Source organism: Trichoplusia ni, chromosome 1 (assembly GCF_003590095.1).
Source record: "Trichoplusia ni isolate ovarian cell line Hi5 chromosome 1, tn1, whole genome shotgun sequence".
NCBI classification, from domain to species: domain Eukaryota; kingdom Metazoa; phylum Arthropoda; class Insecta; order Lepidoptera; family Noctuidae; genus Trichoplusia; species Trichoplusia ni.
The window spans coordinates 19,520,677-19,537,900 of record NC_039478.1 but is presented as its reverse complement, the minus strand read 5'-3'; the positions used below and the strand labels follow the sequence as shown (position 1 = coordinate 19,537,900).

The 17,224-nt window shown below is 39.3% G+C and overlaps 1 protein-coding gene and 1 non-coding gene across 3 annotated transcripts; both read left to right on the top strand.

Annotated features, from left to right (window-relative positions):
• The first annotated feature begins 286 nt into the window (after positions 1 to 286).
• On the top strand, positions 287 to 358 carry Trnag-ucc. Its single transcript has one exon. It is a non-coding gene; the product is annotated as a tRNA-Gly (tRNA).
• An 11,628-nt stretch (positions 359 to 11,986) lies between these two features.
• On the top strand, positions 11,987 to 16,431 carry LOC113498202 (uncharacterized protein K02A2.6-like). Of its 2 annotated transcripts, none has more exons than XM_026878144.1 (2): positions 11,987 to 13,114; positions 13,477 to 16,431. In XM_026878144.1, exon 2 carries the CDS (start codon positions 13,625 to 13,627, stop codon positions 16,355 to 16,357), a length of 2,733 nt encoding a protein of 910 aa, XP_026733945.1. In that variant the 5' UTR covers positions 11,987 to 13,114; positions 13,477 to 13,624; the 3' UTR covers positions 16,358 to 16,431. The 2 variants fall into 2 exon arrangements, with proteins under 2 accessions (XP_026733945.1, XP_026733951.1); XM_026878150.1 differs by having other exon boundaries at positions 13,477 to 15,981.
• The last annotated feature ends 793 nt before the right edge of the window (positions 16,432 to 17,224 follow it).

Genomic DNA, 17,224 nt, shown 5'->3' with positions numbered 1-17,224 from the left:
AAAGATAATCCTATGAATATCTTTGAAATAACTGGTTTTACGTATTTGACTCGCCGTTTAAACCATCTTATGATGTCACAGAAACACGTGTTTAAACAACATTAAAACCTTAAATGTTGTTATTTAATATTCATGGTTGATTTTTTAATCATCATCGTCATTGCGCAATGAGAACGGAAAGTGATAACAGTTACGCGGATGATAGTAAATTAATAGAGAAAATTATTTGAAAGGCGATTAGTTTCTGTTAGTGAAATTGTTCTGTTATTTCGTTCCACTTGCAAGTGCGATGGTGGTGTAATGGTCAGCATAGTTGCCTTCCAAGCAGTTGATCCGGGTTCGATTCCCGGCCATCGCACACTTTTTGTGTTTTACATAGAGAAAGGCAAATTATTATTAATTTGATTACCTTTTCTGTTGCGTCTTGAACTCATTAGAATACTGTGAAGCGTTCCGTTCCGATCAATATTTTTATACTTAAATTTATCAACAGATGGCGCTGTCAGTCACCAAGTAGTACTTTTCTCTAAATAACATGTAGAGCTATTGTTAGTACAACCAATGCCATGTACCTTCTTTTAAGTTGAAATACTTTTTTAATATTTTCCAATCTACTCATTCTTGTTACACTACAGAACTATACTCATTAAATTTATGTGTCTATTGATAAAATACATCCCGTTAAGCGAGTTTTAATCTATGTAGACTGATGTATTATTCTTAATTTGTTTTACACTAGATTTTCGCAGTATATCAATCAAGGTGTATAACCGAATTGATGACGTAGCCCTTAGTGTAATCATAAACGTTGAGATAGTGTGTACGTATAGCACCTCCTTGATCCGTTCTCTCTGCTGACTCAGCTAACTGAATTAGCTTCATAAGACTTCGTCACAGTATTTCGTGCAGTACAGTCGAACACGTCGCCAATTACGAGCAAATTGTGTGGAATACCGTGTTTGCTTCCAGCGCCGGAAATTGTGTCTTCTGTCAATACTTGGGGCGACTGTACACGGCTCCGAAACCATCAATATAGACTCTATTCTCAAAGCTTTAGGGGTTGATTTAGAATATTAGTGTAGTAAATAATAATTTTGTGTTAGTTTTCGTCAGTAATTGTGTATGATTGTCTTGAAGGCGAGTTATTGAGTATGTTAGTGTGGGGTGAGGGAGTCAAACTAAATATTGGTATCTGCGTTTAATATGTGGAAACTAATAATGGATGTATGCTGGGGTCCGGGGCCGGGGCCGGGGGCTGGGGCTCGGAAGCTGGCCATGTTGGGGTAGGCCTTGTGTCTACTGTTTAGACAATGAGGGAAGTGACGAAGTGTTTCTGGTAGTATTAGACGATCATAGCGAAACAAATTGCTTTCTTATGGAGTGAGAAGTGACAAAAGACAGAAGGGCCTTGATTTTGAAGTCAGAGCTATTTTTGTTTTAAAATTAAAATCTTTGTACACTTTAAACTAATACTCGTAATTATACCGTAATCATAATAATCTACATTCCAAAATATTATCGGTGCTTCAAGCCATGCATGAACAATTCCAGCGGATCCAAAAGCAGGTACCATAACACACGTCACTAGCTTGTATTAGGACTTCAACTACAGAGCCCACACGACTACCGTCAGCAAAAAAACTTTCACTCACCGCACTTTTATTATCAAAGCATTTTCTATTTTTTCGTGCAATCAATCGAAGGTCATAGGTTATGGGTGCGTTGCCGTTGGTCTGAGGGCACTAATTGGCACTCCACTTCACTGCGACCGGTGTTTGCCGATCCGATCGAATTTTTTTGTGGACGGTACCCCGTACGGTGTGTACCTTTGGAAAATAGAAGGTTTTTCGTGTAGTAATGGAGTTCAGGTAGAATGATGTGGTTAGGTCGAATGTTAGGGTTTTGTGCTATGGAACTTGCTGTGGTATTTGGTTAAGCGGTCTGTGCTAACATAAAGTCACTGAGGGCAAGGTAAGCCTGAGCTAAATCCTTCTTTTAGAGATATTTCACTGACTTATTTGGTAGTTTCATTGTACGTAGGTACTTGAGTATACTTACAATATTTTTGGTATTTTTTATCTATCTTGAAGGTCTTTGATAACATTAACAATTGTTGTTTCCAGGCAGACTTCGCGTGTGATCTTAAGGACGAGTAGTAATCTCATGTGAAAAGCTCACATAATCTTGAGAGATATGATCGCAGAACTTTAGCGGACGTTCATTTGCGTGTCTCGAGACGATTGCGATGTCAAACAGAGATAGCACAAATGCGGTGAAAGGATGTGGGTCGCGCCCGCGGCTCCGCGGCCGTATTCTGATACCACAGGACCGCTCACATTTCTCTTTGAAATTTGTTCAGAGTAATTAAAATTTAGACGTTAAACACATTGGGTCTTGAAGTGAAATAAGCTAATTTTAATACTGTTATTTGTAGTGAGCATGAATACGCTTTCGTTATAATTTTTCTTTTGAGTATTGTATGCAGTCATGGGACAATTCTTAGAAACGTTTATTTTAACGTGTTTATGCTATTCTATTCGCACTTCAAATTGCGTTATTGCACCTTTAATGTCACCTTAGATCTATTAGTAACTGCTATGAAAAAGCAAACGGACTATAATTTATTTATTTAGTACATATTATAATTTTTGCATAACTTGCAAATAAATGTCCTGTACCTACACATGCAACTACGTTTGTGGCGTCTCATTCACCTTTTAGTATTTATTTTATAGTGTTTCCAGAATAGGTCTGTTGTGTGGTGCTATAAGACGCGCGGCGCTAATCCCTAGACGTAAACACGCCGTCTGTGACCAGTGAGCGCTGTGTATTCACGGCGCCGACTGTGCGGCTACCTACCACACGATACACGATAACGTATAGTTGTGTGGAGAACAGACAAGCTTTATAAAAGACGACTGAATTGATTACTTGAGATTTTTTGACTAGCGATGAATTAACGATGCTTATAACATGCAACAACAGTTATGTTGTGTATTTTTGGGTATGGAAGTTTGTACTGTAATTTTGGAAAATATATTTTTATATCACTAAAATACCAATATAATCGCTTCAGTTACATGCGTGTAGATGTAAGTTAACCCAGACCTACCTAGTACTATCTCTCATCTGCAGCGCGCGGGCGGAGGAGCGGCACCCTCTAGTTCGTGTCGCAGCGTCCAACCTTCGCCGGGAGTCCTCTCGAGCCCTCTCCGGTGCACCCCACTAAAAAGCCATTACCGCGCCTTTGATCCGCGCCGCGCCGCCTTTGATTGCGCCGCTTCGACTGCCCACTTATAACTATTGCCTGTCTTCAGGAAAAAGTTACGAGCTGTTTGAGATCCTTGTTTTGTTTTCTGAAGAATCGTTAGTGATGAGTGTGATTACTGTACTGTTCATTAAAATACTTTCAATTATGTAACAGTTTAATAGTTCTTTATTGTTGCTGGGTTTTGCTGGTATAACTATAGGTTGCTGCTGGTATAAATATTTATCTTTAATTAGATAAAGCTTACGAATAAATTAACCATCACTTACAATTTATCGGTCTTTTAATTACTTCTCATATTGTGATGCCACCACATTATATCTTATGGACGCCTAAGTAAAACATTTAAAGAATAAAGTCAGAATATTCACGATATCAACGTATTACGCCAGTAGTAAAATCATTTATTTCATACACAACCACAAACCATACAACATACACTAGACCTACACCTTAACAGCATAGACAAACACAATTTGCGAGTACCATAGATAAAAGACTCCATTCTTCAGCACTTGATATTCACGTGGAGTGCTTCGCGGCGATAATTAGCCGAGCTTTGATGACGTCACAGCGTCGCTGGCATTACCTCCCGCAGACCTACTTATAATAGAAAGTGCTTTGATACTGGCGACAACTACGCAAATGTTGGAAGTCAACGCATGTTATACCTATGTGCGGCGATAATTACGGAAATGTTGGATGCTTGTTTTCTGACGATGGGCTTTAGAATATTAAACGTTGAAGTTGCTAATTACAACTAGGTGTTCGAGAGGAAATTTTTGCTTCAGGGCAATTACGGTCGTAGCAATTCGCTTGTACACAGATCAACAGTCGTAGGCTGGGAATTAAGTCCTATATTCAACGATGATAATGTTGTCTCCCACTCATGCTTCTACCAAATATCGGATACAAATTAGTGAGTGTCGTTTGCGAGTCAAAACAAACACAAACAAATGATAATCGAAAACAAATAGCCCGCATTAGAGTTGCAACCATCGTAGCGTGCAAAGTGTCGACATTCGTTTGTTTTGACCCAAACATCGAATATTAGTGACGGACCTTTTTACGAGTATTGGAGTATCCATCCCGGGGTAATGAACCGAGACCTGCCAGGAGCTCAGTCATCACTATAAGGGACTGTTTGCCTTCACGACGTTATCAAAAGAGGTTTAAAACATCAAATGCCTTTGTGCCCTCGCCGTGTGATCTCAAATCTGCGACTTGCTCATTGATTTGGAAATTTCTCTTCCTGTATCCAGTGTGCAGTGACAATGTTTATTTGTATTATAAATATACTGACTGATTTGGGTGTACAAAAACAAGTATAATACAAAGCGACCTTGAACAAGGTTCACTTAATTTAGAGTCTCTAACTTAGCGTCTTTTACTCGTGCCTCAACAGTAGCTTCAACCTTAGCCTGTCAAAAACTTAGTAATAATGATTAAGCTTCACATTTGATAGTCTTCTTAATTTATTAATTAATCGACATTAAAATGGGTCCATTGCCTTAAATTTAATTTAATTTAAGTAAGGGCTCTAAATAATTACCAAGACGGTAAAGAAATGAGTAATAGTTTGAGTCCAGTTTATTAGTTATATCACATAAAAAAACTGATCGTATTCAACCTGAACCAGAAATACCAAAGCCTATTTGACAACACCGGTAAGAATAAATAGTCGAATTATAAAATCACTTAAACGTAAATCTTACTACTTAATACTTCGGATGGTAATTGTTACAATGGTGAACGAGGCCTGATGTTGTCTTTTAATTGTATGATAGGTAACCTAGTGAACTTTGGTACATATAAATATCGTCACTAATTAAATTCAAATAAAAATCTCGAGCTTTCTTCACTTTTCACACACGCGATATAGAAAAGATAAGCTAATCTAAGATGTACCGCAGAACTCCTTCAGTGGTACCAGGGGTTCATAAAAACTAGGTAGTAGAGAGTTCGCGAGCGGGTGCCGCTGCCCGATCCAAGGCGCGCTCATCACGGATTCCCTTTGCCGGTGGTAGTGCGCCCCCCTCCCTCGCCCTCTTCGCCCCGCACTCTACCCCCTCACACACCCGCAACCCTCTCAAAGAAATCTTTGCGATTCGTAACTAAAAGTACGGAGTCTGTGCTGTTTGGATGTTCTTATAGCAAGGATAAGTTTACGATTAATTACGTGGCCATGTTGCGTCCTCGTTAACTTACTTTTTGGTTAGTTAAAGTTTCCTGTGAAGTTTTGGACTAGTAAGTATGTATGTAGGCCCGTAACTGTTTTTAACATTGTATTCATTGTATTCCATTTTCAGTTCCATTGTATTTTTTAACATTATTTAAGTTTGTAATATCTAAGTATGACAACAAAAAACAAACGTTAAAGATTTGTTGTTCTAATTTACTGGTTTTCTCAAAATATTTATTTGTGATTGTTGTTGGGATATTAGCTTATTATTATTAATGAAATGAAACGTGATTGCACTTTAGAAACTATTTAAGACGGTAATTTCGTAGGCAAAAGGATATGGATGATTGGTCCTTTATTAGTACCTACTAAAAGATTCACACCAGACAATTTAAACATCTTCAAGATCGATTCTGTATGGTAAGCCTGACGTTCCTTTTGAGCTCACATGCACCCCAATGTTGCCTACCCTCGATGTCTACTCTCTCTTTCACACTCCCTAAAACTAATATCCTCTTCGCGTTTGCTGCAAACGTCATTGCGTGGCGCATTGTCTGCAAACCAAATGTAAATTCAATTGTGACTCAAACACAGGCGCACTAAGGTTGGAATTGGATTGAATTTCGGTCGTGAAAAGGAAATTGGCATTTACAGCGACAGTGGAAAAGCCAGTTTTCCGCGGCAAATTTCGAAAATGGAATCCGAAAGTATACGCCGGCCAAGTTAAGTTTACCGCCGTGGGTGTTGTTTTCGTTCGAACTTCGTTCTGTGTTTGAATTTGACAAGTGCAAAATAATTTAGCCGCGCTTTGTGCGTTCGGAACGCGCCGCATTCGGTGACATGTACCGGCACAAGAACGTTTTTGTTCCATTTTCTGTGTTTTAAAATTTGTTTTTATTCGAAATGTGACGTTTGTCTTTCGAATCTGTGAAGAATCAGTGTCGTAGTAATGTAACGTAATTTTGTAGATAAACAAAGAGGTTGTGTTAACTTGGTGGCCTGAGATTTGTATACGAAGTAAAAAGAGCTCATAGTTATAAAGAAGTACATATAAGAATAAAATAAGTGATACATTATATTTAATAATAATTTATATTGAGATTTTAACTTAAGTTTTGCTGGTTGTCATTTGTGCAAAATAATAAACAAGGTAAGTTTCTTTTAAAGTTAATTCTATTCCACAACAGAAATATAAATTTCTTCTTTTAAACTACCCTCCAATATAAAGCAGAATGAAAAACTTGTGTGAACCTTGAGAAAGACTGCAGGTTATGCAGTGGTTGCGTGGGTCGTTGACCTCGGTTGCCATGACGACGGCGGCCACCATGTGCGCGAAGGCTACGAAGCTACGCGACTACGGCTGATTGCTACGATTGCCTTCGCGATGCTTAATTATTTCGTTTCCCGGTAGACTGTTTTAGATACTGTTTTTCGATTTTTAAGTATTTGTTTCATGAGGTCCTGTTGGCGGATTCCTAGTACATATTTTTTTATTTACCTTCGCGTCTACTTTGACGCCTTACTGTAAATAATCGTGCTGGTGGGTATCTTAAAAAAAAAAAAACAATACAATAACATGATAATAAAACATTAAAAGCAAGTTGCAGCTTTAGACATAGAAGTGATATATTATAAATAATAGGTATAGCTTTAACATAGAGTTTATATAGCAAAATTCAACAACTTCCCAAATATGCCACAATCACAAAGCTCTACACTATTAATTGTTATCAAACAATTGATCGTATGCGTACACATACAAGAGTCAATAGAAGTTGTTTACTGAAGCAAAGTTGTAGTGGGTCGCCACTCGCTGTAAACATGTAACTGTTATACGTGGTAGAGTTATGGCTGCCGAGTAGGGAGCCGGGAGGTGGCTCATCTCTGATAACTTAAAGTTAGTATTCCGATAATATGCGATGCCATATAAACCTCCATAAGGAGGTTAGGAATAATCCTAAATGCAAGAAGTATTTTTTTTCTTTCTTAAAATTACCCACCGCACTAAGAAATGTATTCCTTGTGTCGCGGGGTTTTTACATACACAAAGACACCCAGACTCAGGACAAGCACACGTTGATTACATAAATACTTGTCCTACCGATGGAATGGGAATCGAAGCTGCGACTCATCGCGCTCAGTGGTTTTGCCATCTTTGTCTGTTTATGGAATGTTCATAGAGTCATTTAAAAAAGAACTTCACTACGCAGGGTATCAGTTAACGGACGGCTATAACAGTGTTCACTTATTTTACGTTCTGTTGTATGTTTATACAGATAAATATTAGTTAATCAATAGTCTCGTTTACACGAGAGTTAATAGAAAAAGAAATACCATTTTCGGAGCGTAATTTCGATTAGGAACTGATTTAAACATGCTTTTATTATATTGTTTTTCATTTTACCTTAGACTAGTCTTCCCTAAGCTACTAAACTATATGGATTTAACTTGGAATGTGTATTTTGTATTCATTCGGTTAATATTGCGAGCTGGAGTGATGTTTTTCCAGATGACTTTCTATTAATCAATGACGAAAAGTTTTACATTATCTAAGCAAAAACAGTTGTAATAAGTTGCATAAGAGATATCATAATGTTTTATATAAAACTGTGTCAACTGTCTTTATTGAGTCTAAGTATTTGCCAATTCATGTCACACGTCTCGTAAGATGCATAAACATTGCTCGTAAAGAAATACATCGTATAATACTGGATCGATGTGGGTCCGTTAGCCTGATCTCGGTAACTCTCAGAGGAGCGCGTCATTTGGTATGCGCGTAACTATCGGAACTCGAAACATGCAAGTTTTCACTGAGGACCCGCACTCCAGCGATAACTTGTGAGAAGTTAGACAACTGTTTGGCGGCAGTATTACGATGTACATTTTTCTTCATTGAATATTTATAAAAGAATTGTTGCCAGGTGGTAGCGTGATGTCCCCCTCTTTCTCTAAAAAGCTTTTCGGACATAAAACTTAAATAGGTGTAAGGTACGCACCATTTTACAGCTATTAATATAGTATGTATTAGCAATCCACTTGTTATGTTTTGAGCAAAAACGGTATTTACGTTTTTAATATACTGGAACCCATCATGATTACTAAAACATAATTGTCTTTCTTTTCTTCGAAATACAATCACAAGTAGACAGTAGGTGACAGGTAATTTATCATTTATTTGAAATCGGTTCGATGATTATTTCTAAAAGTACGTATAGTAGGTATATATACACATATTTTTTTGAACGCCAGTAATGTATTAATGGCTGTATTTTAATCTAATAGTGTTACAATATACGCATAACTATACATAGTTAGCGTATAACGCGTAGTACGCGGGTAGTCTCACAGAGTGTGTAGGGGTGCCCTAACCCCTTTATTGTTTTATTGTTCGGCTCCGGGACCGTTTATGTGTGATTTACAATTGTTTTCCGATCTTCATGAACGACGAAGGGACCGTAAATATTCAAGCACTAAATTATTATTTTTCGCACCATTTAAAAGATCGTAAAGTCTACTTTTTGTTCGACCGTCGTCGACCGCGGCGAAGCAGCAGTGTTTTTGACTGGTTTATTTTAACGTTTTCATTTATGATTTGTCTGTTTTTTTACGACCATGCAGCTCTTCATAAGGCACCTTAGAAGGGATTTCATTAGAATAGTTGTTCTTTTGTAAAATGGGATTAAGTAATAAGCGGTATATAAAACCACTAATTTAATATTGGTCCTACTGCAGGCTCATAGGTTAGTAGCTTTCTTTGTAATTCGCAAAATGATTCCAACTTTTTTTTTTATTTAACTGATTCTGTATTTTATAATGTAAACTTAAAATTGGTTATTTGTTACTGGAACACGTAAACTGTGAGTATTAAAAGTGGGTTCCCCTCCACACAAGCCGTTTGCGGCGAGGAGGAGGTGCAAACGGTTTGAACACTCGGACACCTCGCCACCTGTGTAGGGATTCCCGCGGGGATCGATCCGCCATACCCCCGCTGTACGCTGTCACGCTAGTGATGCTACCAGTACGCGGGATTTATCTCGGATTAAAAACTTTCGAATGTAAATCCGGTGAAGAATTCGAGAACTTAAATTGAGGTTTTTGTAATATATATCTACGTTATAAGCAAGGATTAAAATATTGTAATGTGAATACAAAATATTTTTTTTTACTTTGTTTATCACTATCAGTTTTTTTTAACGAATAAATCATGGTGTGATTTAGATATACACTGACTAGTGACTACAAAAATTAGTACACCTTAACCTTATCTCTAAATATAACAGAAACAATGCCAAATATAATTATTATCATAGTTTTCAAATTAATTCAAAATACCTTAACATAAATCCCGGACCATTTCCCACTCCCGGAAAATGCACTACACATCACTACATACACCGTACGCTAATGCTACCGAGCGCACCCTTTTACTTATTATAATTTTATATTAAACGCGACGGCTTTTTGGATGCGTTTTTTTTTGTCGCCGAATCAGGGCGTGTTATTTTATGTAGATGTTCTTGAAAGGGGCTGGCCAGCCCTAGGTGAGTAAGTCTGAAGCTGTGTCATCCTTGAATTTGCATTCTATTTGTAGTAGACTCTATTTTGTTTGTGGGGAGTTATTCTTAATGTAAATGAATGCAAAGTTTTGTAAGCTTATGGTAATCGAAAAAGTATTAGGAACTTGTCTTGAATGTTAAGTTTCAGACTATAAATCCGCCTTCAAATAGAGCTCAATTATTTATACCAACTCCCGTACTAAAAAAAATACTCCTTGCGTTTCAAGGGTTCACAAAAATTACATGCACAAACACACACAGCTCAGAACAAACATTCGTGACTCAACCAGTCGAATACAGTTGGTAATTACGTGGTTTACTGATTGTCTTTTAAACAGAGAAATTATTATTTTCTTGAATAATAGATGTCCCTTGAATTTGTAAATTATTAGCCAAAATACCTATCTGCATCGATAAATAAAATCATATTACGAATGTAAATGTCAAGCTACCTGGTGCAGCACGCACGAGTGTCCCTCGCGATAGCCGGCGGTGTTCTAAGAGCCGCTCGGACCCCACCGGGGTGCCCTTAACGAAGTTAAATTGTTCTGGTCTGCCTGCAGGCTGCCGCGCTCCGCCACTGCCCGGTGAACCAGCATAAGTTCTCCATCCGACTAATTGCGGTCACCGCTAACCGATGTTACTTCATGTACCAGATACTGAGCTCCCAGTATTATAACTCAGTAGAATGTTTAATTTGCTATTTATCTATGTTAAATCGATACCTATTGAAACAGAATACTCGCTTAAATATTTGTGTGAGTGGCCAAGTACCTCTTGGCAATATACCCCCACATCAAAATGTAATATCAGCTAAGCCTTACTTAACGATAAAGGAAAATGTCAGCAGCCATTGTATAAAAACACCACCCTTCAATATCAACATGATGTTTCCAATTTCTAACAAAATTGAATATCGTAGCAATTTGCATGACGCATCATATTCAATCCATCTTAGGCAAAAAAAACTGTTAGAAATACACGGAGAGGTAGCGCGGTGATGTTCCTTGTGTGAGGCGAGTGAGCAACTCGGTCACTCGGATAAGATGCGCATTATAAGTTTTATGAAGGAGGGACGACTGTCATGTGACTGTGTCTCACTGCTTTACTTGTTATTATAAGACTGCTTCAGTCTTTTGAGCTTACAACGTATTTTTGTAACTTTGTGGCAAGGAGTTCTGTACAATAAGTTTGCTTTCGCCCTAAGTTATCCAGATTGGATTCTCTTCGATTTGCAACCGTGAAACTTAATGCTGTTTAACATTCATTGTTGAATTCGAGCTTATGAAAGCTTATGAAAACCTACCCTAAAAACTTTATTTGTTCCAATGACTATAATCTACGACATTGAGTCGTAATAAATTACATAGGTATTCGATATATTCGCTTTAGGGGAGAGTTTGTCACAAGCCAAACAACAAGAAGTGTTTGTCTTGAAAGATTTCTAAACACTCGACATTATTCCTTTGGATGGTTGTCTCCAAACCCTTGCATATAAGACCGTCACGCAGCTATTGACGTTTAGGTGACGTTAAGTGTATTGTCGCGCGTCACCCGATCCGCGGCGGAGGCGTCGAAGCGTGGCGCTATAGCTTCACACCTCGGCTGTCCCCTGACGGACATATGGTGACAGGGGACCGCTCAGGTTACACTCTACTAAGAAATTGGCAACTTTCTGTGTTCTCCTTAATGAGTTCGGATCATTAGGGGTGTTTTGTATTTTTGTGGCTGCGACCCATGGTATAGATAGTTCGTAGCTCTACATTTATACCAACAAATGTTTGTTACGAGTATATAATCGTAGCTTAACGAGATTCATCATATTTTTTATGACTTATACTAATAGATATTGGCAACCATCTTGCTATGTTTTTTCTAAAATCCCCCAAAATTCAACTTTTAGTTTAGAGATGTGTTACATATGATTATAAATATTTGTGTTGTCTGTGGTTAAGTGAGGAGCGACGCGCCAGATTTGGAATGGCGGGAATTGAAAATATAAGCTTGAACTATGCAAACGTCTATTATTTATCAGTGGCGACGAGGATAACGGAACGATATTCGGTGCAGAATAAAGTCTTAAATTATTGTGGTATAGTGCTTTGGGGGTGATTAAAAATGTCTGTTGGGAAAGTTCGAGATTTTGACATAAAAAATGGGAATTGGTCGGCGTACGTCGATCGTCTCGAAATGTATTTTGTTGCTAACAAAATAGCGGAAGATTTGAAGTTACCAACATTAATAGCTCTTATCGGCGAACCGGCTTATGAGTTACTGTCTACTTTGGCGAGCCCGAGAAAACCATCAACCCTGAAATATAAAGAAGCGGTGGAATTACTGCAAGCACATCTACAGCCGAAACCATCAATTCTCGCGGAGAGGTATAGGTTCCGACAAAGACGCCAATCAGCGGGAGAAACGATAGCTGATTACGTGGCAGATTTGAAAAAGATGTCACGTTATTGTGAATTCAAGATCAATTTAGAAGAAAATTTGAGGGATCAGTTTGTGTGCGGGTTACGTAGCGAATATATACGTCAGAGGTTATTCGCGGAAGATAACATAGATTATCAAAAAGCGCTAGTATTAGCCAATACTCTGGAGGCAGCTGAGCGGGACGCCGGGGCCGTAGAGGGAACGCAGGAACAAACTACCAGCCGGGAACTAAGCGAGAGAATACACAAGTTGGAACTCAATAAATGCTCAGCCTGCGGGGTCAACGGTCATGGGGCACATAACTGTAGGTACAAGGAGTTCGAATGTAGTTATTGTGGACAACCTGGCCATTTACGAAGAGTTTGTAGAAAAAAAGAATTTGATCGTCGCATAAAATCTACGATTTCAAACCGCGGGAATAATGGCGCGCGAGGAAGGTCACGTAGAGGACGCGTGATCGGGTCGAGCGCCTACGGAGCGGGTGTATGGCGGAGCGGCAACATGGCGCGCGGGGGGCGCAGCAACGCTCGCACCGCACGCAGCAACGACGTTACCGACGCGGCGTACTGGCTGAGCGAGCCAGCGATGGATGACAACTCCGGCTCGGAGCAAGACGTTGAGGGTACAAACGAGGAACCGATGTATCAAATGTCACTAACCAACTATAAACCGGTGTGTATAAAGCTTCTAATTAATAATAAAACCTTATCGATGGAGATTGATACAGGCTCTGCGTTATCCTGTATAAGCAAGTCTACGTATAAGGAGCATTTTAAAGAATTACCTTTGAAACCATGTAAAATGAAAGTAAAATTTTATGATGGCTCTGTCATTCAACCAATAGGGTATTTAGAGACTGATGTGCAATATATGAAAAATATGAAGAAACTAGATCTCTATGTGATCGATAAGGGTACTACTAATTTACTAGGTAGACAATGGTTATCGGAATTGAATATTGAGATACCAAAATTTACTAGATGTAACCACATTAAATTAGGTAAAAATAAAATGTTTAACGATATCATTTCCAGACATGACAACCTATTCGATGGCACGTTGGGCAAATATACCGGTGAAGAAGTCAAGTTATGCGTGCGGGATGGGACCGAGCCAGTATTTTGTCGAGCGCGCCCCGTGCCTTATGCATTGCTGGCGCGGGTCAATGCTGAGTTAGACGCGATGCTGCGCGCCGGCGTCATCGAGCCCGTTGAACGGTCCGACTGGGCCACACCGCTAGTTATAGCGAGGAAGGGAGACGGTGGAATACGCTTATGCGCGGATTATAAGGTGACACTTAACAAGGCTTTACTGGTTGACAGGTACCCGGTCCCGAAGGTAGAGGACTTATTTAGTAATTTGAGTGGCAATCATTATTTTACTAAGCTAGATTTGTCACAGGCTTACAATCAATTAATTTTGGATGAAACTTCTCGGAACTACACAGTAATTAATACACACAGAGGACTTTTTAAATACAATCGCCTCGTTTATGGTCTCTCTTCCAGTCCGGGCATTTTTCAAAAGTTCATGATGAATCTCTTTAAAAACGTGCAGGACGTAGTCATATTCTATGATGATATTTTAATAAAGAATAAGTCATTAGAATCTCATTTAGAAAGAGTTGAACAGGTTTTTAGTATTTTAGAGAGGAATGGGTTGAAAATAAAAAAAGAAAAGTGTGAGTTTATGGTAGGCCAAGTAAAATATTTAGGATTCATAATTGATAAACATGGCGTACGGGTAGATGCAAATAAAATAAAACCGATCCTATCTATGCCCGACCCAACTAACGTCTCAGAGTTGAAGTCTTTTCTCGGTATGGTTAATTTCTATGGAAAATTCATTAAGAATTTGAGTACTCATATTACACCACTTTACGAATTACTTAAGAAAGGTAAACATTGGCAATGGACTAAAACACATAGATATGTGTTCAATAAAATTAAACAACTTCTATGTAGTACTGAAGTATTGACACACTTTGACATATCGCTGGAGAGCATAGTAACATGCGACGCGAGCGCACGCGGGCTGGGGGCCGTACTGGCACAGCGCGCGTCTGACGGCAGCGAGCGGGTTGTGGCGTACGCATCGCGGGCGCTCACTGCCGCGGAGTTACACTACAGCCAGATACATAAAGAAGCCTTGGCTATAATTTTCGCGGTAGACAAGTTTCATCAGTATCTTTATGGCAGAAAGTTTACACTACGTACAGATCATAAACCGCTGGTCACAATTTTTGGGCCCCATGCAGGAATACCGAACACGGCGGCGAGTCGTTTACAGCGGTGGGCCATTAAACTATCAGCTTACGATTTTAATATAGAGTACATTCGATCAGATAAAAACACGGCAGATATTTTGTCTAGGTTAATTAGCACTCATAAAGAAGGGGTTATTAGTGAAGAATTAGACACACCTGAACAAACGTATTTACACTTTGCCGCGGAAGCATTGTTATTAGATTATCAAACGTTAAAAAAAGAAACCGTTTCGGATAGTGTATTGAGCAGAGTAGCCAGATATATAAACGATGGCTGGCCGGTCGAGGTCGAAATGAAAGAATTAAAACCATATTTTAACCGTAGAAAGGAATTATATATTGAGCTAGGGTGTGTAATGTGGGGACATAGGCTAGTAATTCCTAGTACGTGTAGGAATAAAGTGATCGCTGAGCTTCATGAGAGTCACATGGGCATAGTCAAAACTAAATCGTTAGCGCGAAGTTACGTATGGTGGCCGGGAATAGACGAGGCACTAGAGGCAGCATGTTGCAGCTGCACCGTGTGCGCTGAAGTGGCGGACGCACCACCTGCGCATGCGCCCCGCGCCTGGCCGTGGCCAGATCGACCGTGGACCAGGATACACGTAGACTTCTTAGGACCGGTAGCCGGTCTTACTTATCTAGTGGTAGTCGATGCACATTCAAAGTGGATTGAAGCTATTAGAATGCTGAGCACCACATCGCAAGCGGTAATAAAAGAATTACGAGAGATGTGGGCGAGATTTGGGTTACCTAAACAATTGGTTAGTGATAATGGCCCTCCGTTTTTCAGTGGAGAATTTCAGCAATTCTTAAATAATAATGGTATAGAACATATATTTTCGGCACCTTATCACCCAGCTTCTAATGGGGCAGCGGAAAACGCTGTTAAAATTTGTAAAAAGAGCATTAAAAAGGCGATTAAATCGAAATCCGACGTACACTCCACATTGTGTCGTTTTCTGCTGGCGTACAGAAACACACCACACTATACAACCGGGGAAAGCCCCGCCAAGATGTTATTAGGGCGCAACTTGCGCATGCGGTTAGATTGTTTGAAACCAGACCAGAAGGCACTTATTAGAGCTCGCCAAGAGACAGTAGAAGCTACATCGAGTGGCGTCACAAGACAGTTTAATCCGGGGGACCTTGTATGGTTCAGAGAATACCGTAGCTCAAACAAGTGGTCTGCAGGGACTGTTATAGAGAAAACAGGTAGTACAGATTATAATGTTAAATCTATCCACGGCACTGAGGTGCATAGACACATTGACCAACTAAAACCAAGAGTGATAAATAGGACAGCTAGGCTAGTAGATGCAAACTTTAGGAACTTTCAACCAGTTCAGCCTGTTAAGAGCTCTCGCTCTTCTCTCGTGTTTCCTTCGGACAATAATCGAGCGCCGAACACAGAACCGGACCGGACAAACGGAACCAGCTTGACGAAAGCATTGGTCGAGGAAACATCCCGCACGCAAACAGACGGAAGTGATTTGGTTACAAGTGAACCCTTGTCAACGTCAAGTGTACCTTTAAATATGCCCAAGGTGCAGGAGACGGGTAGTCCTAGGGTTCCTATTACTCGGGATATACGAACTAGTAATCGTACACGCAAACCGGTTAAGAGATATGGGTTTGATGATGATTGAAGTAAGAAAATATATTATAAGATTGTTAAGATTATTATTGATATGTTGTTTAATATAATTTAGTAAGTAAGTTTATCTGTAATAATTAAGGGTGGAGGTGTTACATATGATTATAAATATTTGTGTTGTCTGTGGTTAAGTGAGGAGCGACGCGCCAGATTTGGAATGGCGGGAATTGAAAATATAAGCTTGAACTATGCAAACGTCTATTATTTATCAAGATGAAGCCGTTGGAGAATGCATTGACCTGTATTTACTATACTTATGATTATAAGAGGTACTCTTTTTTATATTTATGACATATTACTTACAAATTGAGTATGAAGTTATTTAAAATCTTGCGTGTAAATAGTTCCGTATCACGCTCACATAATACTCGCAGTACTTCATTTGCCTTTTCGTTTTATTACTGTGTGGGAGAATAAAGCAAATTCTTTACTCGCTACATGCTAGGGGTTGTAATATAATTCAGTAGATAGTTTCACCGGCTCCGTTATCTGCAGTTTTGTTACAGCCAATAAAACACTACAACGGAGGAAATAAAACAGTACGTGCCTGTGTTAGGGCAGCGGCCGACTGCCGCGAGCGGGCGGCGAGCGACTGGAGCTAGATAGCTAGATAAGGAGGTCAGATAATTACATATAATGTGACTTCATTTATGTCGTCAAAAAATAAATAAATAATAAATGCGTATAACATCACATACATTGTTCTGAACGCAAAGTAAGTTGTCATAACACAAGTGCTTTACTTGTGTTATGAAATTCAGATACAACGCAGGTACCACAAACACCCACACCCGAGACAATGTAGAAATGTAATTTTTTACATTGACCCGACCGAGGATCGAACCCGGGACCTCAGAGC